At 49.0% G+C, this 15,155-nt stretch overlaps 5 protein-coding genes across 5 annotated transcripts; 1 reads left to right on the forward strand and 4 right to left on the reverse strand.

Moving 5' to 3' along the window:
* Positions 1 to 151: 151 nt before the first annotated feature.
* Positions 152 to 2,239, reverse strand: HD556DRAFT_1335712 (mitochondrial branched-chain alpha-ketoacid dehydrogenase kinase-domain-containing protein). The gene is made up of 8 exons (XM_041301887.1): positions 2,027 to 2,239; positions 1,893 to 1,970; positions 1,728 to 1,843; positions 1,463 to 1,674; positions 1,168 to 1,406; positions 1,048 to 1,109; positions 555 to 992; positions 152 to 501 (listed from the first exon to the last, which is right to left on the reverse strand). The coding sequence occupies exons 1-8, from the start codon at positions 2,100 to 2,102 to the stop codon at positions 391 to 393; spliced, it is 1,332 nt and encodes a 443-aa protein (XP_041165404.1). The 5' UTR covers positions 2,103 to 2,239; the 3' UTR covers positions 152 to 390.
* A 1,165-nt stretch (positions 2,240 to 3,404) lies between these two features.
* HD556DRAFT_1335715 (uncharacterized protein) lies at positions 3,405 to 6,496 on the reverse strand. Its single transcript, XM_041301888.1, has 9 exons — positions 6,363 to 6,496; positions 6,202 to 6,279; positions 6,070 to 6,149; positions 5,946 to 6,016; positions 5,610 to 5,895; positions 5,323 to 5,558; positions 5,012 to 5,270; positions 3,703 to 4,956; positions 3,405 to 3,652 (listed from the first exon to the last, which is right to left on the reverse strand). Exons 1-9 carry the CDS (start codon positions 6,409 to 6,411, stop codon positions 3,638 to 3,640), a joined length of 2,328 nt encoding a protein of 775 aa, XP_041165405.1. The 5' UTR covers positions 6,412 to 6,496; the 3' UTR covers positions 3,405 to 3,637.
* A 484-nt stretch (positions 6,497 to 6,980) lies between these two features.
* On the reverse strand, positions 6,981 to 9,860 carry HD556DRAFT_1438267 (P-loop containing nucleoside triphosphate hydrolase protein; the record flags this gene model as incomplete). Its single annotated transcript, XM_041305828.1, has 14 exons — positions 6,981 to 7,350; positions 7,403 to 7,480; positions 7,533 to 7,637; positions 7,689 to 7,924; positions 7,982 to 8,304; positions 8,360 to 8,412; positions 8,467 to 8,600; positions 8,651 to 8,802; positions 8,863 to 8,975; positions 9,052 to 9,155; positions 9,216 to 9,326; positions 9,386 to 9,484; positions 9,535 to 9,625; positions 9,697 to 9,860. 14 exons carry the CDS (start codon positions 9,858 to 9,860, stop codon positions 6,981 to 6,983), a joined length of 2,133 nt encoding a protein of 710 aa, XP_041165406.1.
* Positions 9,861 to 10,059: 199 nt separating this feature from the next.
* Positions 10,060 to 13,780, reverse strand: HD556DRAFT_805470 (thiamine diphosphate-binding protein). The gene is made up of 9 exons (XM_041311684.1): positions 13,340 to 13,780; positions 13,041 to 13,290; positions 11,154 to 12,990; positions 11,084 to 11,099; positions 10,830 to 11,034; positions 10,679 to 10,785; positions 10,579 to 10,629; positions 10,390 to 10,530; positions 10,060 to 10,339 (listed from the first exon to the last, which is right to left on the reverse strand). Exons 1-9 carry the CDS (start codon positions 13,691 to 13,693, stop codon positions 10,289 to 10,291), a joined length of 3,012 nt encoding a protein of 1,003 aa, XP_041165407.1. The 5' UTR covers positions 13,694 to 13,780; the 3' UTR covers positions 10,060 to 10,288.
* Positions 13,781 to 13,919: 139 nt separating this feature from the next.
* On the forward strand, positions 13,920 to 14,980 carry HD556DRAFT_1228558 (uncharacterized protein; the record flags this gene model as incomplete). The annotated part of the gene is made up of 6 exons (XM_041297231.1): positions 13,920 to 14,103; positions 14,136 to 14,203; positions 14,257 to 14,363; positions 14,419 to 14,555; positions 14,610 to 14,772; positions 14,827 to 14,980. The coding sequence occupies 6 exons, from the start codon at positions 13,920 to 13,922 to the stop codon at positions 14,978 to 14,980; spliced, it is 813 nt and encodes a 270-aa protein (XP_041165408.1).
* Positions 14,981 to 15,155: the final 175 nt, after the last annotated feature.

Raw genomic sequence — 15,155 nt, forward strand, 5'->3', positions numbered from 1 at the left:
ATGGTACTCTGAGGACAGTATCCTAGATAACTCTTCATTCCCAGAGTCTAGCTATAGCCCCTGCTGAGTTCTCTTTTACCTTGCTATCAGTGCTACACGTAGACATCTGTATGCGGTCCAGGTCTGTCCCTCCCCCATGTGAGCTGAGGGAATCCTTGTTTATATTTCAACCTTTGATTCTGCTATGCTTGTGCTATGCTACCTATGAAAATATATACAATGCATTAAATGCAGCATCATAATGCTTGTCGTGAAACTGTCGTCAGTCTGAGCCAGTATACCGTAAACTACATTTAGTACTTATCGAGTGGATCTACTAGTAGGTCCCTCACTATATTGTATACAAAGCCCTTTACCGCAAATGATATCAACCAGGTAGGCGCTCGCGGATCATGGAAGAGGCTCCCGGCTACTCGAAAGCCTATTGAGATGAATGTACACATCCGTGCCATATCCTTCCATAGATATCAATCTCAAATCACCTCCAAAATACCTCGCATACTGTCAACGATACACATCAGCGCAAACCCCCGACAAACGCGCACGTCACTTACCAGTCTCGACAGTGGCAGTCCATATCCAAATCCTGCCATCGGAGCTTGAAAATCGCTAGCTTGGAAGTCTTGATCAATGCTCTGTCCCGTCATAGTCGTATACATGTATGTCCAAATGAGGGGAATGGCGCTACGCGGAATTCCCCCGCCCTCATCGGTGATTTTGATGGTGATATCCTCCTTGCCCTCAACGACGATAACTTTGATGGGCGGGTATGGTTTGTCGTCTTGTGCATCGTGGCCAAAACGGTCGACGACAGCACGGAGGGAGTTTTTGAGGAGTTCGAAACAGATGTGGGAAAGATGGCCTGGTACATAGGGGAAGATGAGGTTGGGAGGGCAGATAAGTTGAACAGGGGGGCCTTTGAACATGGCGTAGTGTTCCTCGCAGACGAAGCGGGCATTTTCGATAGCTTCCTGTACGATATCATGTACATTCTGCGGCGAAAAAAGGGTGTTAGTGAATGGGGAAAGACAGAGAACGGCAACGTACAGCTTTAGTGCAGATGATGCCTACATAGTCTTTGTGTGGCTGTTGCGTGTTTAGTGCGACGTCTAAGAGAAAGCAACGGAGATCAGATGATGGCAACGAAAAGAACTAAGAACAACTGACGTTGGCCGATCAAAAAGCGGATACCAATACGGCTCATGTAGAATCTATCAAGCCAAGCTTGTATATCAAGGCCAATGTTCTTTGCGTTCTGACTGCGCTTCCATTCTAGGACGCCCTGTGCGACTGTTGTGACTGTAGGGTCGTGCCTGCGTTTGATGGCCTCGAGCATGCGGGTGAAACGAGCATTGTAGTCAAGGACGGAGGGTGGCCAGTCGATGGATGATGACTTTGCGTAATATCTTGTACTAGGTGAGCATGGGATGCGTGGATTGTGGGAGATTAAGGGAGTACAGACCTGCGTTCCAAAGGGACCCTGAGCTTGACGTTACCGATGCCGTTCGCATTGCCTTTGAGACGGGATAAGTTGAAGAGAGGGTGATCGTGGTCCTGCAAGGCTGCAAGACTTGGGTTTGGGGTGCTGTCAGGTAAGAAGATATCCTGGCCCGTGGAGGAAAGCTGTTGGCGAAGGTGTTGTGGGAGTTGGACGGGAGGAAAGTTGATGAGTTCCTGTATAAGATCCGGTGAGAAGTGGAGAAGATAGAAGATAGGGTACGGCGGACCTCGAAGGACTGGGCATACCAGTTCTTGACCTTTCGTATGGAAGGCATGTCGCTGAGATTGTGGGGAAGCTCATCGAGCTCCTTGACACGATGCGCGAGGCGGACGGGCAGCTCTTCTGAGGGGATATCAGAATGAGTTTAAGGCCTAGAGAAGGATTAAGTTACCTGCGAGGAACTGGCTAGCCTTGAGGAGAGTTCCCTGACTTGGATGTTGACCGAAGAGTACCATCTGCTGGAGCGAGACTGTAGATTACAAGAATTAGAGATCTGCGGCAATGGGTTGATAACAGATGACATACCGCCTGTCTGAGGAAAGCTTGCAAAGTGGTGAATCTTGTCCCATAGGGCTGGAGAGATTCGAAAAGCAGCAGACATGGCATCGACGAGTGTTGGAGTTGTTGTAGCAGACTACTTAAAGCAAACTAGTACGTATGATCCATTCCTCGGTCTTTAAATCATTCCGGATGGCATTGTTTGCACGTGAATTTCATTTCATGGGCTCAGCCCCTTCGTCGGTGGGCTACTAGTGGACTTAGTGCGTAAACTCGTGTGAGCTCTCCTCAGAGCTGTGCGCGCCTATCGTGTGACGTGGACCAACCCGCTCATCTAGTTTGAATTTAGGCTGGCTCACATCTTTCAGAATGCATCCCTAAAGCGGCTCTGAACAAGTGACAAAATGATTTTGATGGTATCTATTTTGAGCACGGATCGATCCACGTTAGGTTGACGTCGATCAATATTCTCGAAATTTTCGCACTTGGGGTCCTTGCTTAACCCACGATGATTTCTCATCCAGCCTGCTCACATGCTCTGCACAACATGTCTGCGCACCATTTCACTTCCGTACTACCTCGGACCAGCCCTCCAACGCAAGGCGCCCACACTTGGCAAGCTCCGAGTCTTATCTCCGACCCTGCATGGTACCCCGCACTCAACTGTCAGAAACTGTCATATCGTGCGTTGCTGCCATTATTCACTCTCGCTGAGTTTGCGGGTTAGAAACTGCTGCCAGGAAGTGCCAGGGTTGCTGTTATGAGGTGGCACCGTGGAGTCTGAATCGGTGTCGTCCCGTCAGCGCTTCAGCTGTCATCTCATGCGCCGAAATACACCGAAACCCATTCATTCCCCATTCAGGTTCACGAGCTCACGCGGGACCGATGATGATCTCAACAATCGCACAAGAACAGCACACGAGCTGAAACATAAACTCAAAACAAAAGGGATGATTGCAGTGCCTGCGCGCTGAAATCAGGGCCCGGTACATCATCTGACATCATCTATATATATGCACCCATCAAACCAGGCACTATATATTTAATTATCTTTGGCTTGCATTCTTATCAAAGGTCCCCCAATACGTCGTAACGTCGTCCTGTGCTCGGCATACGGTTCAATCGACTTTCCCCCAAGGATGCTATCACTATGTGCTTGTTGCGAACCTGTCCTACCGAGCACTTGTATCAGTAGCTAGGGTTCTTATCGTATTCCCAATAATAAAATAAACGACCACGCCTTCAGAGAAGGTCCATCTATGGGAACACACCGCAGAAGATTCCAAAAAGACATACTCCGAGAATCTCTGCACATCATGTCAGGCTAAACACCGCGTAATCCGTCATCAACTCCAAGTAGCTAGTAGATGACGAGCTTGACACGACAATGACACGAGGATTCAACTTCGATTCATCAAAACATCAAATTCAAAGCAGATATGCTAACGCTCGATTGTGGCTACTTGACACAAACTATATCTTTCTCAAAATCAAGACAAATATCGTTAACGTTAAGTATATCCACCCTAAATGTCCAAGTCCATGAAACCTACATCGCCCCCAACATCGGGACAGTTTGTCGACTCTGCATCAGTAGCTTAGGCAAATTCATCGCTACGCATGTGCAAATGAATCCGGCTAGGCAGAAGAAAACTGTTCGTTCTGAGCATCTCACATGACAAACAAATCACGAGACCACATACCGTGCTCTCCATCCCAGACATCCAGTCTATCTGCATCCGCTTCCCCTGATCATAAATAGCCTTAAGATTGACAATTGTCGACTCGCAAGCTGTTTTTGCTGCCTTCAATATAGATATTTGGTCTTGCGCTTGAGTCAGACTATCCCGAAGGCCATTACAAGTGCTCTGTTCTGCGGCGAGCAAATTCTCCGAGTGCGCCAAGTCACCGTCGGACTTCTTCAAAGCAGCGAGGGCGGTCTGCCGAGCCTCGCTCGTACTGTGAAGGTTCAATCTAAGATCCCCCATCTCACCTTCGAGAGCTGCAATTTTGTCGGCAAAACCCCGCACTTCGTCATCGCGCAGAATTTGCAGTCCATCAATTTTCTCGAGGAGCCCAAGAATCGTGGACTGTGCCTTCACTCGTTCAACTCGTGAAGCATTTTTCATAGCTGCAGCGGCATCCTCCAATGACTGCCTCGTCGAATCAGCGGTGAACAATTTTGACGACAATCCTGCCTCCCTCATCTCGGAAGACGTTATCCTGCTCTTCAACTCCTCAATCTCCTTCCTGGACCCTTCTAGAGCAAACTGAAGCTGACTATTGCATTCAAGGACTTCCGCAAGTTTAGCATCGAGGGTCGTGACGGTGTTGTTAGCCTCAGAGAGCTGTTTTTCGAGCTGTTTGGCAACCTCGGTCATCATGAGAAGTTCCTGGGCGAGCATAGCGTCATTTCTGGCTTCGTTCTCCGTAACCCTCAAGGCTTGGGCAAGCTCTCCTTGTCTTTCCTCTGTGGTTCGTATGAGTTCTACCATCCGCTCTCGAAGGGTTTCTTCTTCTCTGTGAGAACTAGCCAGTTCATCTGTCAAGCGCCTATTCTCGCTTCGTGCAGCAGTCAGTTCATCCTCCATTCCCCGCACCCTAGTAAGAACCTCATTCTTGCTGCGCAAAAGCGTCTCAGCCTCCATGGAAATTGCTTTTAGTGAGGCTTCCTTCTGAGTGAGCGTCTCATTGAGCTGGACGGCAACTCTCTCGTGCTCGAGAATTTTATTTTGGAGTTGAGTGATATTGTGATCGCGATCAACAAGGCATTGCTGCAGGTCGCGCTTCCCAGATTCAAGTTCGTTTGTTTCGCTCTCAAGGTCGGCTATGCGTGACTTGTGGTCTTCAGCTGTGCCTGTCAGGGTGTCAAGCTCGCTCTGAAGGCGGGTAACCGTGCCTTTGAGAGTCTGGATCTCTGTCATGTGCTTCGCGATTTCCTTCTCCATATCATCAATCTATGTGGAGCATCAACAAAGTAAGTAGATAGAAAAGGTCGTGTGGTGAGCTTACCGTGTTCACCAAAGTAGGCCTTTGTTGTTCATCAGTCTGCGAGGCCCTGCGGTCTGGCAGAGATTCAGGGGTACGAAGATGTTCGCGCTGATGGTCCGAAAACACGTCTTCATCGTCTCGGTACCTCTGGTCGTGTTCGTCACCAGGAGAGCTTGGTGCAGGGGTAGGCCGCATAGAGATGTCGTGAATGATAGAGCCCGATTGGGTGCGTATCACGCCCGCACCTTGCGGCGTTTCAGCGCGCGGGGTCTGGACATCACTTCAAAGTGCGTTAATAACAAATGGAGTAGGCAATTATTGAAAGCACCTACAATGTTGCGAAATCTGGCGCTGGAAGTTCTTCATCCATATTGTGCTGAAATTCCTGTTCATCCAATTCTGTCAGTTCTTCTTCGCGCATGACTGCGCGCGCCCTTTCAACGGATAACTTCAACATCCTGAGTTCATCTTGGACTTCACATAGCTGTTCATCGCGGTCCGCAAGTTGTGCCTTCAGATGCTTATCCGTGATATTCGCCCGTTGGAGCTCTCGGACCTTAGTTTGGAGCTACGTGTCATGGTGAGATGCAAGTTACAATCCTGATTATCTCAAACAAACCTCTGCCTTGGTCATCTTTGCCAAGGACCGCTCGGGGGGCTTGACAGGGGACCGTGCTCGTCGCTGTCTCTTTGCCCTAGGACTTCCGCGTGCAGAAGCGCTATCTTCCTCAGCTTCTTCCTCCCCACCGAAAACTGACCTCAAACGAGATGCAGATCTCGCATGCTGCCGTTTATACACTGACGGGGAGAAGTGTTCGGTGACATTTTTCCAGACAGCATCCTCTTGCGCAGGCGATGCGTCCCCAGCGGCAGTCGGAAGGAACTTGCGACGAGCATATGAGAGGCTAAAAATAATTGAGTTCGACATTGAGATGATCTTAGTAGCTGGGCTTACACTTTTTTCCCCTCCGGAGTCATGCCAACGTATCCACTGGAGTCGATAGGCTGCAAAACTCCCTGCCCTTCCTGCTCTCTTAAAATCAGTAGAATTCAAAAAAACTTGAAACTTTTAAGCGTACAAGCTTCTTCACAGCCTTTCCTACCCATGATGCCCACTGAGGTCCAAGTTTATCTTTCCTATCTTTCGCGATCTTTCTCACTAGTAACAAAGGTGATGAGCAACAATTTCCTTGCAGGTATGGACACCTCACCATGCGCACGAAGGGTAGCGAGGTGTACACTGTGCCTCCTGTGCTCTTTCTGTGCCTGTGAAAATGCACTGAGAACCCCTAGATTGAGAGTCGTCAGTATCAGTGATGCCCTTTACCATCCCCCCAAACACGCGTCCAAGGAGGTTAAAAAATTTGCTCACGTTCCGCATACGTGTACTTGGACGTCTTTTTTGTTTTCGAGGCGACCATAGTAGTAGCACTTAGAATTTGGCTTTGTTCAGTGGTGAAGATGGTGGTAGATTGAGTTGAGGTAAACAGGGGTGCGTCTTCCAATTTTCGCGTGGGAAAAAGCGGGACACGCCACTTGACTAATGGGGGCGCGCCCGAGCACGTGCTACACGTGATTAGAAATGTGACTCGTTTCCGCCTTTCCTTTTGCGGGTCTGCGGTTCATTACCGCGAGGGCATCCCCAAATGAAGCGCTCAACAAGCCGCTAACTAGACCTGATTGAAGTTCCGTATCATACTACTTAAGTAATAGGCACCAAGAATTACCGTTGCCACCCCAGGACTCTCGAGTACATAGTACAGAAGTTGTACTTGAAGCCGTTTGCTGTGACGAGTCTAAAATTACCAACACTAACGCTCGGCCTTGTGGCTTCAAATTTCAAAACCCATCAAGATTGACTTGGGCGTTTGAAGTAGCTGATACTCTATTTTGAGTCTTATGAAGAATAGTCGCACACCGGGTGGAAAATAAATTACACACAAAACAATCATACATGCAATGACATTGCGGCACTGCAACTGATAAAAGCTCATACGTCTCCTTCGACCTTGATCTCGCACTTGACCCTCTTCTGTGGAGTCTCAGACGTAGCCTGCACAACATCCTCCTCAAATTTGAACCTCTTCAGCGGGTTTGCGGATCCACCCAACTCGCCTTCCAGCATCTGATGAATCCCATCCACAGGCATATCCTCTTCATCCTCGTCTCCACTCATGACCTTCTTGCCCACCGCATTGCGCTTTCCAGCCTTCGTCTTCTTTGCCTTTCTGGGCTTCTTCGGAGAAGGGACGAACGTGGTTCCATTCTTCACCGCCCACTCGATCTCGATGACTCTATTCCATGCATTCCGCCACGCGGAGAGAAGAAAAGGCAAGCAAAGAAAAAGGTCAGAATTATCGCTTTGACCCGGATACCATACAAAGGAAAACATGAATAACGAAAAGTATCCACCTCTCTTTCAGCTTGACGTTATCTGGGACATATGACTCGGCTTTGCGGTATAGGTCGAGCGCTACTTGGAGATCGCCCCTATTAGCGCATTAGGTGGATGCATATTGCATGTCGATATGCGACCACGTACTTTTCGGAGTGAGCGCGAGCCAGCATCACGTATGCACGTCCGGTTTTCTTCCGCGAACTAGGTGAAAGTACATCTGCTAGCTGAAGTTCTTTGGTCCCGCGTTCGCTGTGAGTCATTCAGTGCTGTAGCATGACATCACTGGTAGAGCAGACGTACTACTTGTCTTCCAACTCCTCGAGCCTCGCACGGAGCTCATTATCCAGATCCCGATGCCGGGCCATAAGTGGGGTAAGTACACCAGTCGGAAGTCTTTGGTCCTCTTCTTTCAGCTTTTCTTTTTCCGTCTCTCTTTGAAGATTCAACTGCAAAGTGATATTCTCCTTCTCCTGTCGTTCAAGCTCTTCGCGCTCCTTGAGACGGCGGGCAACTTCAACTTCGACGGCTCTTGCGATCTATCGATTTGTATTTAGCAATGTATAGGGTGATCCAAAATAGGAGCATTCGCGCACCCGCTCATCAATTTCCTTATCTGTCAACTGCATCATCCCCGAGCTACTACTTGTCTCCGCTGCCTCGCTAATAAGTGCAGGCACTCCCAAAGGACGATATCCCTTCTGGGCACTAAATACCCCAATGCCACTGGCGCGTGGTACACGAGATCTGCCTTGACCTGCGCCAGCAAGACTTGGTCTGGGTGCGGCACGGGCAATGCTAGGACGTGGACCACGTGACGGACCTGCGACAGCCTCTAAAGGCTGGAGTACGGCGGGTGCAAGTTTCGGAGGTGGTGGTAGAATTGCTGCAAAGTGGGGTTTGGGTTGAGGTCGCATGTCTACAGAGCATTAAGTTCTCATGAATCATGGGGCGGTTTGGTGATCGCAACGCACCGCGCTCGTTGACCACCGGTCTGTTCTCGACGTTCTTTGTCCGCACTGCGAAACTGAAGGCCGTTGTGAGTCAGGCTAAAGATATAAAGATATGAACGTCAACCCACTTCAGCGTGTTCAGCGTATCCTGCCTAAATTTCGTTCCAGGAGCAAGATTGCAGATGAGCAATCCGACGGAGTTCCCGCCAAGGGCGTCTTGGAGGATGCGCGTGAGCTTAGAATTGCGATATGGTATTCGAGACTGTGCATGCCGTCAGTTTGCAAATCCCTTCGCTCGACAAAAAAACGCACAGCCCCCTGGTTCAATGCATGTACAACCTGCCCGAGGACACTCAGGCTCTTATTGATGGCTGCGCTCTCAGCCATCCGTGTCGGGTCGTTCCCAGTTAGCTTATTGTTCTCTGAACCAGCAAGATCAACGAGGTTAATCTTTCCCGTCAATGCTAGAAGAATATGATATATCAACTGCCTAGGGAAGTTGGGAATTCACGATTGGGTCTTACATTTCTCTGCCGAAGAATCAGTCATCGTTACCTCCAGTGTTAACATCGCATGTGAACGAGACGAAGAACGGTTAAGATTCGTTGCGCCCACTGAGCGTTGCTTTGATGCTTGGCTGCATTTAGAGGTAAGCAGATGCGTGCTTGGGTGCCACCCGCGATGATGCAAGTGACCAGAATAGAGTTACGTACGAATAAATTGCAGTGAATTCCTCGACTGAGGTTATCGGTACGGAACTCAAGTTTGCAACAAAGACTTGGCCCACGTCATTCTCTCGCACTGGGAGCTTTGGAGCCTGCACATCCCAAGACATCAATCAGCAACTTCGAAAAAAGTCAGTAGAATTTAAGCATACCGTTTCCCTATCAACTAGCAAGTCATAACACTCGTCTTTATATATTTCCATGTACGATACTGCAAGTTCGACGTTGGACCGTAGCAACGCTGATTTCTGTTCGAACATGGCCTGTCACAGTCGCATTGGCAATTATATAACGCGGAACATGCAGCAGAAAAGATACACACCTCAACAACTCTTGGGATGACACCAGGACATACTTTTGTTCCTTGCATTGTGTGTGTCTTGCCAGAGGACGTTACCCCGTACGCAAAGATTGTTACGGTCTACGTTCATTGATATAACAAGAATTCAGAAGGAAAATTCAAGGACGTACGACGCCACTGTATACAACGTCAATGAGCGGTCTCACATCCTGCTCAAAGATCTCCTCTTGTGTAGAATCTTGGTCGTAGCAACTGGTAAATCTAGTTGAATAGTAAGTCACTGCACATGATACCTAAAACATGTTATAATTGAAGAAAAAAATTACACGCACGGAAAGCGAAAGACTTGCGTCACGTCCCGTGGGTTAGGCACGCAAATCCACGACGGTCCTTCTACGTCTTCATCGTGCGTTATCTGTATCCCTTGGTCATCAATCTCATGCTCGATGCGAGGTCGCAGGCGCGCAGCGATCTTAATCTTGTGTGTGCCAGACATGTGTCTTCGAAGACGAGGGCTAGATTTGAAGAGGACTTTGATTGCAAAGAAGTGTTGTCAAGGATGTCAACCATAACGCGTGTACACGTGACTATCACGTGATGGACCAACAAACTTCGCTCCATTAATATTAATGTAGTACTAGCTAGGAGCAGTGCAGGTTTGTCTCCTAGAACACTAGCTAGAACGGCAGTTAGTTAAAACTTCCACGGTGCTCCATACGAACGTATGAATGAGTTTATATTCTCGGTGAAATGTTACCTATAGCTAATCTGATTACCAACTTTCAGTCTTGAAAACACACTTTAAAGTTTAGATGACTGTTATGCCAAGGTTCACCGGTGCACCAGCAAGTCAAAAGAAGGGACCGGCGCTCGCGTGCCGCTATGATATATATATATATTATTGTCACTGAGCATCGTACACTATTAAGCAAAGGCAGCGGCCAAGAACTCCTCGATCTCTTTCTTGTGCTGGGCCTGGTCGCGTGGCTTAGAGCGAGTAGACAATCAAAAACCCAAGTACTTACTTTGCTACCTGTAGCGACAGAGCCTGTCGGCTGCCTTCCTGCGTAGTACGGATATTTGCCTTTGTGGTACTGCGTCTCGTTGGCGGCAGTCAGAATACGAGGTCCAAGATAAGTCCACGCCCCATTGTTCAATGGCTCCTCCTACCGTACAAGTTAGCTGGAATACAAGGAGTTGACGCAAAGATTTACCTGACACCAGAGTATATCTGCATTGGGATACTTGTCAAGATGAGGAGTGATCTGTAAAAGTTAATAAAACCCTGTAGACGACCTAAAGAAACTGACTCACGAGGTCGTAGGGGAAAGGTGAAATCTGCTCAATTCGGCTAATCACCACATCTTTGATGCCTTTGGCATCACGCTCCTGGATGAGTGTTTGGTATACTTGACCTAATCCTGTGTTGAGTTCACTCGACAACCAAACAAACAGTGCAACATACCGGTGCAGAGGATGTGACGTCTCACTTCCTCAGTAGGCACTAGGTGTTCAGGATGGGAATCAGGAATATAGCGTTCGAAATGAGTGTCGCCAATCATCTCCGAAAGATCCGAACGAGCATTGGGATGGCGCAAAAGTGATTTTGAAAAGAAGATTATGAGTGGTTTGCGGAAGTCGCGGTGAATTTGACGACGAAGAACATGGAACTACAAGAAACTCAGTGGGATACTCACGAAGCCAAAGGGCAGAACTTACATAATTAGCGGGGGTACTGAGGCAACCCATCAGATCAGTGGCCTCATGAGAGTTAGAAAGATACACGTACGTCGGATACACGACTTGCATGTTGCAATCTTGGTGTTGCCTCTCGACTTTCTCCGGTGTGGGGAAGACGTTAGGATGGTCATCACAAAGTTGCAGGAAGCGCTCAATCCTTCCACTTGAATGCTCAGGACCTTGACCATCATACCCGTGTGGCAAGCTCATGACAAGGCCAGAGCGCTGTAACCATTTCCGTTCGCCAGAGGCGATGAATTGATCAATGATGCACTGGGCGTTATTGGCGAAGTCACCAAACTGTGCCTCCCACATAGTGAGAGAGTTCGGTGAAACCAATGAGTAGCCTAATTCGAATCCGAGAGTCCCGTATTCGGATAACGACGAGTTGCATACAACAAACCGAGCTTGATTTGAACCGAGATCATTCAAAGGGATATACTGCTGTTCATTCTTCTGGTCATGGATGACAGCGTGCCGCTGAGAGAATGTACCTCTCTCCACATCCTGACCAGAAACGCGCACGTGTATCTTTTCGAGCGCCAGAGAGCCAAACGCAAGAGCCTCAGCTGTTGACCAATCAATGTTGTGACCTTCTTCGACGGTCTTGCCACGGGCGCCAAGGATACGAGCAAGGTTGCGATGCGGGGTGAAACCAGGAGGATATGATGAAATGGCCTTTCCAATGCGCTTGACAGTTTCTTCGTCAGAACCTGTCGCACGGGTTGGCAGCGTCTCTTCTGCCAATTGTCGAGGCGAAGGGAAACCCTGCCAAGATGCGGATAGCCATTCCTTGCTAGTCGGAACATAGTCCTTTGCCGCAGCGGCTGCCTTCTCCAGCATCCCCCAGACCCACTTCTTATGCTCCTCGATATCCTTCTCAGTAAAGGTCCCACGGCCGACCAAGAATTTCGCGTACTGGGTAAGTGGTGTTGGCTGCTTTTCAATCGCCTGGTACATCCGGGGTTGAGTGAAATGGGGCTGATCCGTCTCATTATGGCCGTAACGACGGTAGCAAACGATGTCGATGACAACATCACGTTTGTACTTTGCGCGATAATCAGCCGCGAGTTGACAGACAAAGTTGACAGCTTCAACGTTGTCACCATTCACGTGGAAGATTGGGGCATCTATGGATTTGGCTATGTCGGAAGGGTAAGGAGTGGAACGCGCAAAACGAGGGTCGGTAGTGAAACCAATCTGGTTGTTCACAATGAGATGAATGGTACCACCAGTACCATAGTTGGGTAAATTGTGGAAACCCATGGTTTCGTAGACGATTCCCTGTCCAGCAAATGCGGCATCACCGTGCAGCAGCACACCCATTGCAGTGTTGTGAGTGGATTCATCGCCCTCCACGTTCTGTATGGCGTAGGTCTTGCCCAAGACAACAGGATCCTCGGCTTCTAGATGCGATGGGTTGGCAACAAGTGACAAAGAGACCTTCTTGCCAGACGGTGTTGGGCGAACATAATTTGCACCCAAGTGATATTTGACGTCGCCCGCAGGGTTGTCTACATCCGTCCCCAAAAACTCGTTCAGAATGGCTTCAATGGGTTTGCGAATGACGTTGGCAAGAACATTAAGACGACCACGATGAGGCATGCCAATTGTGACATGCTTGACACCATGATCAACAGATCGGTCGATGAGTGCCTTCATGCCGGGAATCAACGCCTCACAGCCTTCCAGACCGAAACGCTTCTCGTTCGGGTACTTGCTTGCGATAAATTTCTCGAACGACTCTGACCAGATAAGACGGTCAAGAATCATGCGTTTCTCCTCCACTGTATAGTTCCAAGGCTTTGGGATTTCGACACGCTCTCTAATCCAATCGCATTGCTCCTTGTCTGGGATATGAACATATTGAATACCCACCGCGCCACCTACAGAGAAAATGAGGAATTTGGTCAGGTAAATAACAAAAATCACTCGCAGTATATCCGTTTGAGAAGTGCAATGATCTCCCTTAGACTCATTGATTTCCGGTCCTCTGTCGCAAAATGAGGGAGGATACCTGGTCCAAGAGCAATCTGCTTGTCCAAGTCGCGCTCATTGAACCCGTATCGGCTTAGTTCAAGTTCGGGAGGGTTAACATCTGCGAGATCAGCATCTAGAATGCCGAGGGGATCCAGTTCAGCGACATGGTGGCCACGAACTTGATAAGCCCGCACAAGTAGTTGGACCTACAGGCGATCAGCCACCCAGCACCACAGCAGAGAGCAGGATCCACACCTTCAGATGATCATCAAGCTCAGAACCTCCGCCGGCATATAGCGCAGGGGCACCGTCCGCAGGGGGTGCAATGAGGCCCGGGGGTGGCTGGAAGGCTTGGGCACTAAGGAGACCATGTTCCATGCCAGAAAAATAAGTATTCCAAGAAGCATGAACAGATTTTGGATCTTGTTTCCAAATTCTGTACATCTCCTCTGCGTAGTAGGCATTGGTGCCGTTTGCGAAAGGGTCATTCGGAGAAGGTGGTGTTGCGGGAGTAGCTAAAGTCCGGTGTACAATTGTTGGAGTTAAGCGAGCAGCACCAGTAGTGCCAAAGACACTTGGAAAACGCCGTATGGTAGTACGCGGAATCATTGACGATGTCGACAGCAGCAGCAGTGGAGAAGGGGAAGGACGTAAGCTGCACAGTGGTACTACTAGTATGGGTTTATACCAAAAACTAGCCTGCCCGGAATTTGCCGATTCTCGCCCGCCGGTGCTCCCGACTCCGTCCGGGTTTTAGCAGCAATCACCGACTTGATGCGCATCGTGTGAAGTCATTTTTTGACTCGAAAGCTTGAAGAGTTCAGTACACACGATCATGGGCAAAAAGAATACTTCGAATGCTTCATCCTCCCGTGCGAACAGACCAAGACGTGGTGGACGTGCACAACGACATAAGAGCGCGAGAACCTCTCAGCAATCCCAGTCATTGTCTAGCTTCCCCGAGGACTCCGCCAAGCCTTCAAGCATTATCGAAGATGACAGCTCAAATCATTCCTCAGGTGAAGATGATGAATGCGAGTAATTTAACAAGGTAGTCAAACGACCACTCATGAGCGCACAGCCGGGCGACCGCACATCGATGTACCCGTGGCGATGTGGGTGCGTTAACGTGGCATTCGCTCTGTGCCGTTCTTCTAATACAAACAATCAAGGACTTCGACCATTGTGATCCACGCCGATGTTCTGGGAAGAAACTCGCCCGCCTCGGTCTTATAACGGAGCTGAGGGTGGGATCCAGATTTCGAGGCGTGGTCGTATCGTGCGTCTACCCGTTCCAAACGTCCATTTACATTAACATCAATCTTTTCCACCAGTCCAAAAGGGACCCTCGTCGTGAGTCCAGCAGACAAAGAGATCGTTGTACGAGATGGTGTTGCCGTTGTCGAATGTTCCTGGGCCCGCATAGACGACGTCCCATTCTCGAAAATTGCCAGCCCACACGAACGACTTCGTAGGTCCATTCTTATCTTACACGTCTCTTTGGTCGATGATGGGTTATTGGTAGTTCCCTACTTGCTTGCTACCAACCCCACCAATTACGGCAAGCCTTGGCGGCTGAACTGCGTCGAGGCACTTGCAGCAACTTTCTACATTACAGGGTTCGATCAGCATGCAGAGACCCTGCTCAGTTCGTTTGGGTGGGGCGATTCTTTCTGGAAAGTTAATGGGTACAGTCCTTTTATGATCATGCTGTTCTGTCCTGATTCAAATATTGATGGTAGTCCATACCTCAAACGATACCAAACGTGCGCATCGGCAGAAGAAGTTGCCGTGATGCAGGAGACTATCATTGCAGAGCTCCAGGAGAGTTATGAGACATCACGCAGAGAGAAAGGTTCGTATTTCCGTTTGTGTGTTTCAATATCTCATATCTAGAAGATGCAGCTAGGAGCACTGAGGATCTTCTCGTGCGGAATCCCAATCATGTCATGCCCAGTGATGATGATAGGTCAAGCCTTGCGTCAGAGGGCGACCTAGAGTGATGTCACTGAAGGTAAAACATTTGATTTAAATTACCTACTATGGTGTCCTTTGGTCTGTTTGCCGGTCC

Source organism: Suillus plorans, assembly GCF_016647745.1.
Source record: "Suillus plorans strain S12 chromosome Unknown HD556scaffold_6, whole genome shotgun sequence".
In the NCBI taxonomy this organism is placed as follows: Eukaryota; Fungi; Basidiomycota; class Agaricomycetes; order Boletales; family Suillaceae; genus Suillus; species Suillus plorans.

Bases quoted from the DNA above. Each gene is read 5' to 3' on its own strand.
- HD556DRAFT_1335712 (XM_041301887.1), bottom strand. From the start codon at position 2,102: ATGTCTGCTGCTTTTCGAATCTCTCCAGCCCTATGGGACAAGATTCAC. The intron at 1,675-1,727 runs GTCCGCCGTACC...GATCTTATACAG, and splicing joins GGTATGCCCAGTCCTTCGAG to GAACTCATCAACTTTCCTCC. The intron at 993-1,047 runs GTACGTTGCCGT...TTTTCGCCGCAG, and splicing joins GCATCATCTGCACTAAAGCT to AATGTACATGATATCGTACA.
- HD556DRAFT_1335715 (XM_041301888.1), bottom strand. From the start codon at position 6,411: ATGGTCGCCTCGAAAACAAAAAAGACGTCCAAGTACACGTATGCGGAA. The intron at 6,150-6,201 runs GTGAGGTGTCCA...CTTTGTTACTAG, and splicing joins CGCTACCCTTCGTGCGCATG to TGAGAAAGATCGCGAAAGAT. The intron at 5,896-5,945 runs GTAAGCCCAGCT...AATTATTTTTAG, and splicing joins ACTCCGGAGGGGAAAAAAGT to CCTCTCATATGCTCGTCGCA.
- HD556DRAFT_805470 (XM_041311684.1), bottom strand. From the start codon at position 13,693: ATGATTCCGCGTACTACCATACGGCGTTTTCCAAGTGTCTTTGGCACT. The intron at 13,291-13,339 runs GTGTGGATCCTG...GATCGCCTGTAG, and splicing joins AGCTTGATGATCATCTGAAG to GTCCAACTACTTGTGCGGGC. The intron at 12,991-13,040 runs GCGAGTGATTTT...TTTTCTCTGTAG, and splicing joins ACTTCTCAAACGGATATACT to GTGGCGCGGTGGGTATTCAA.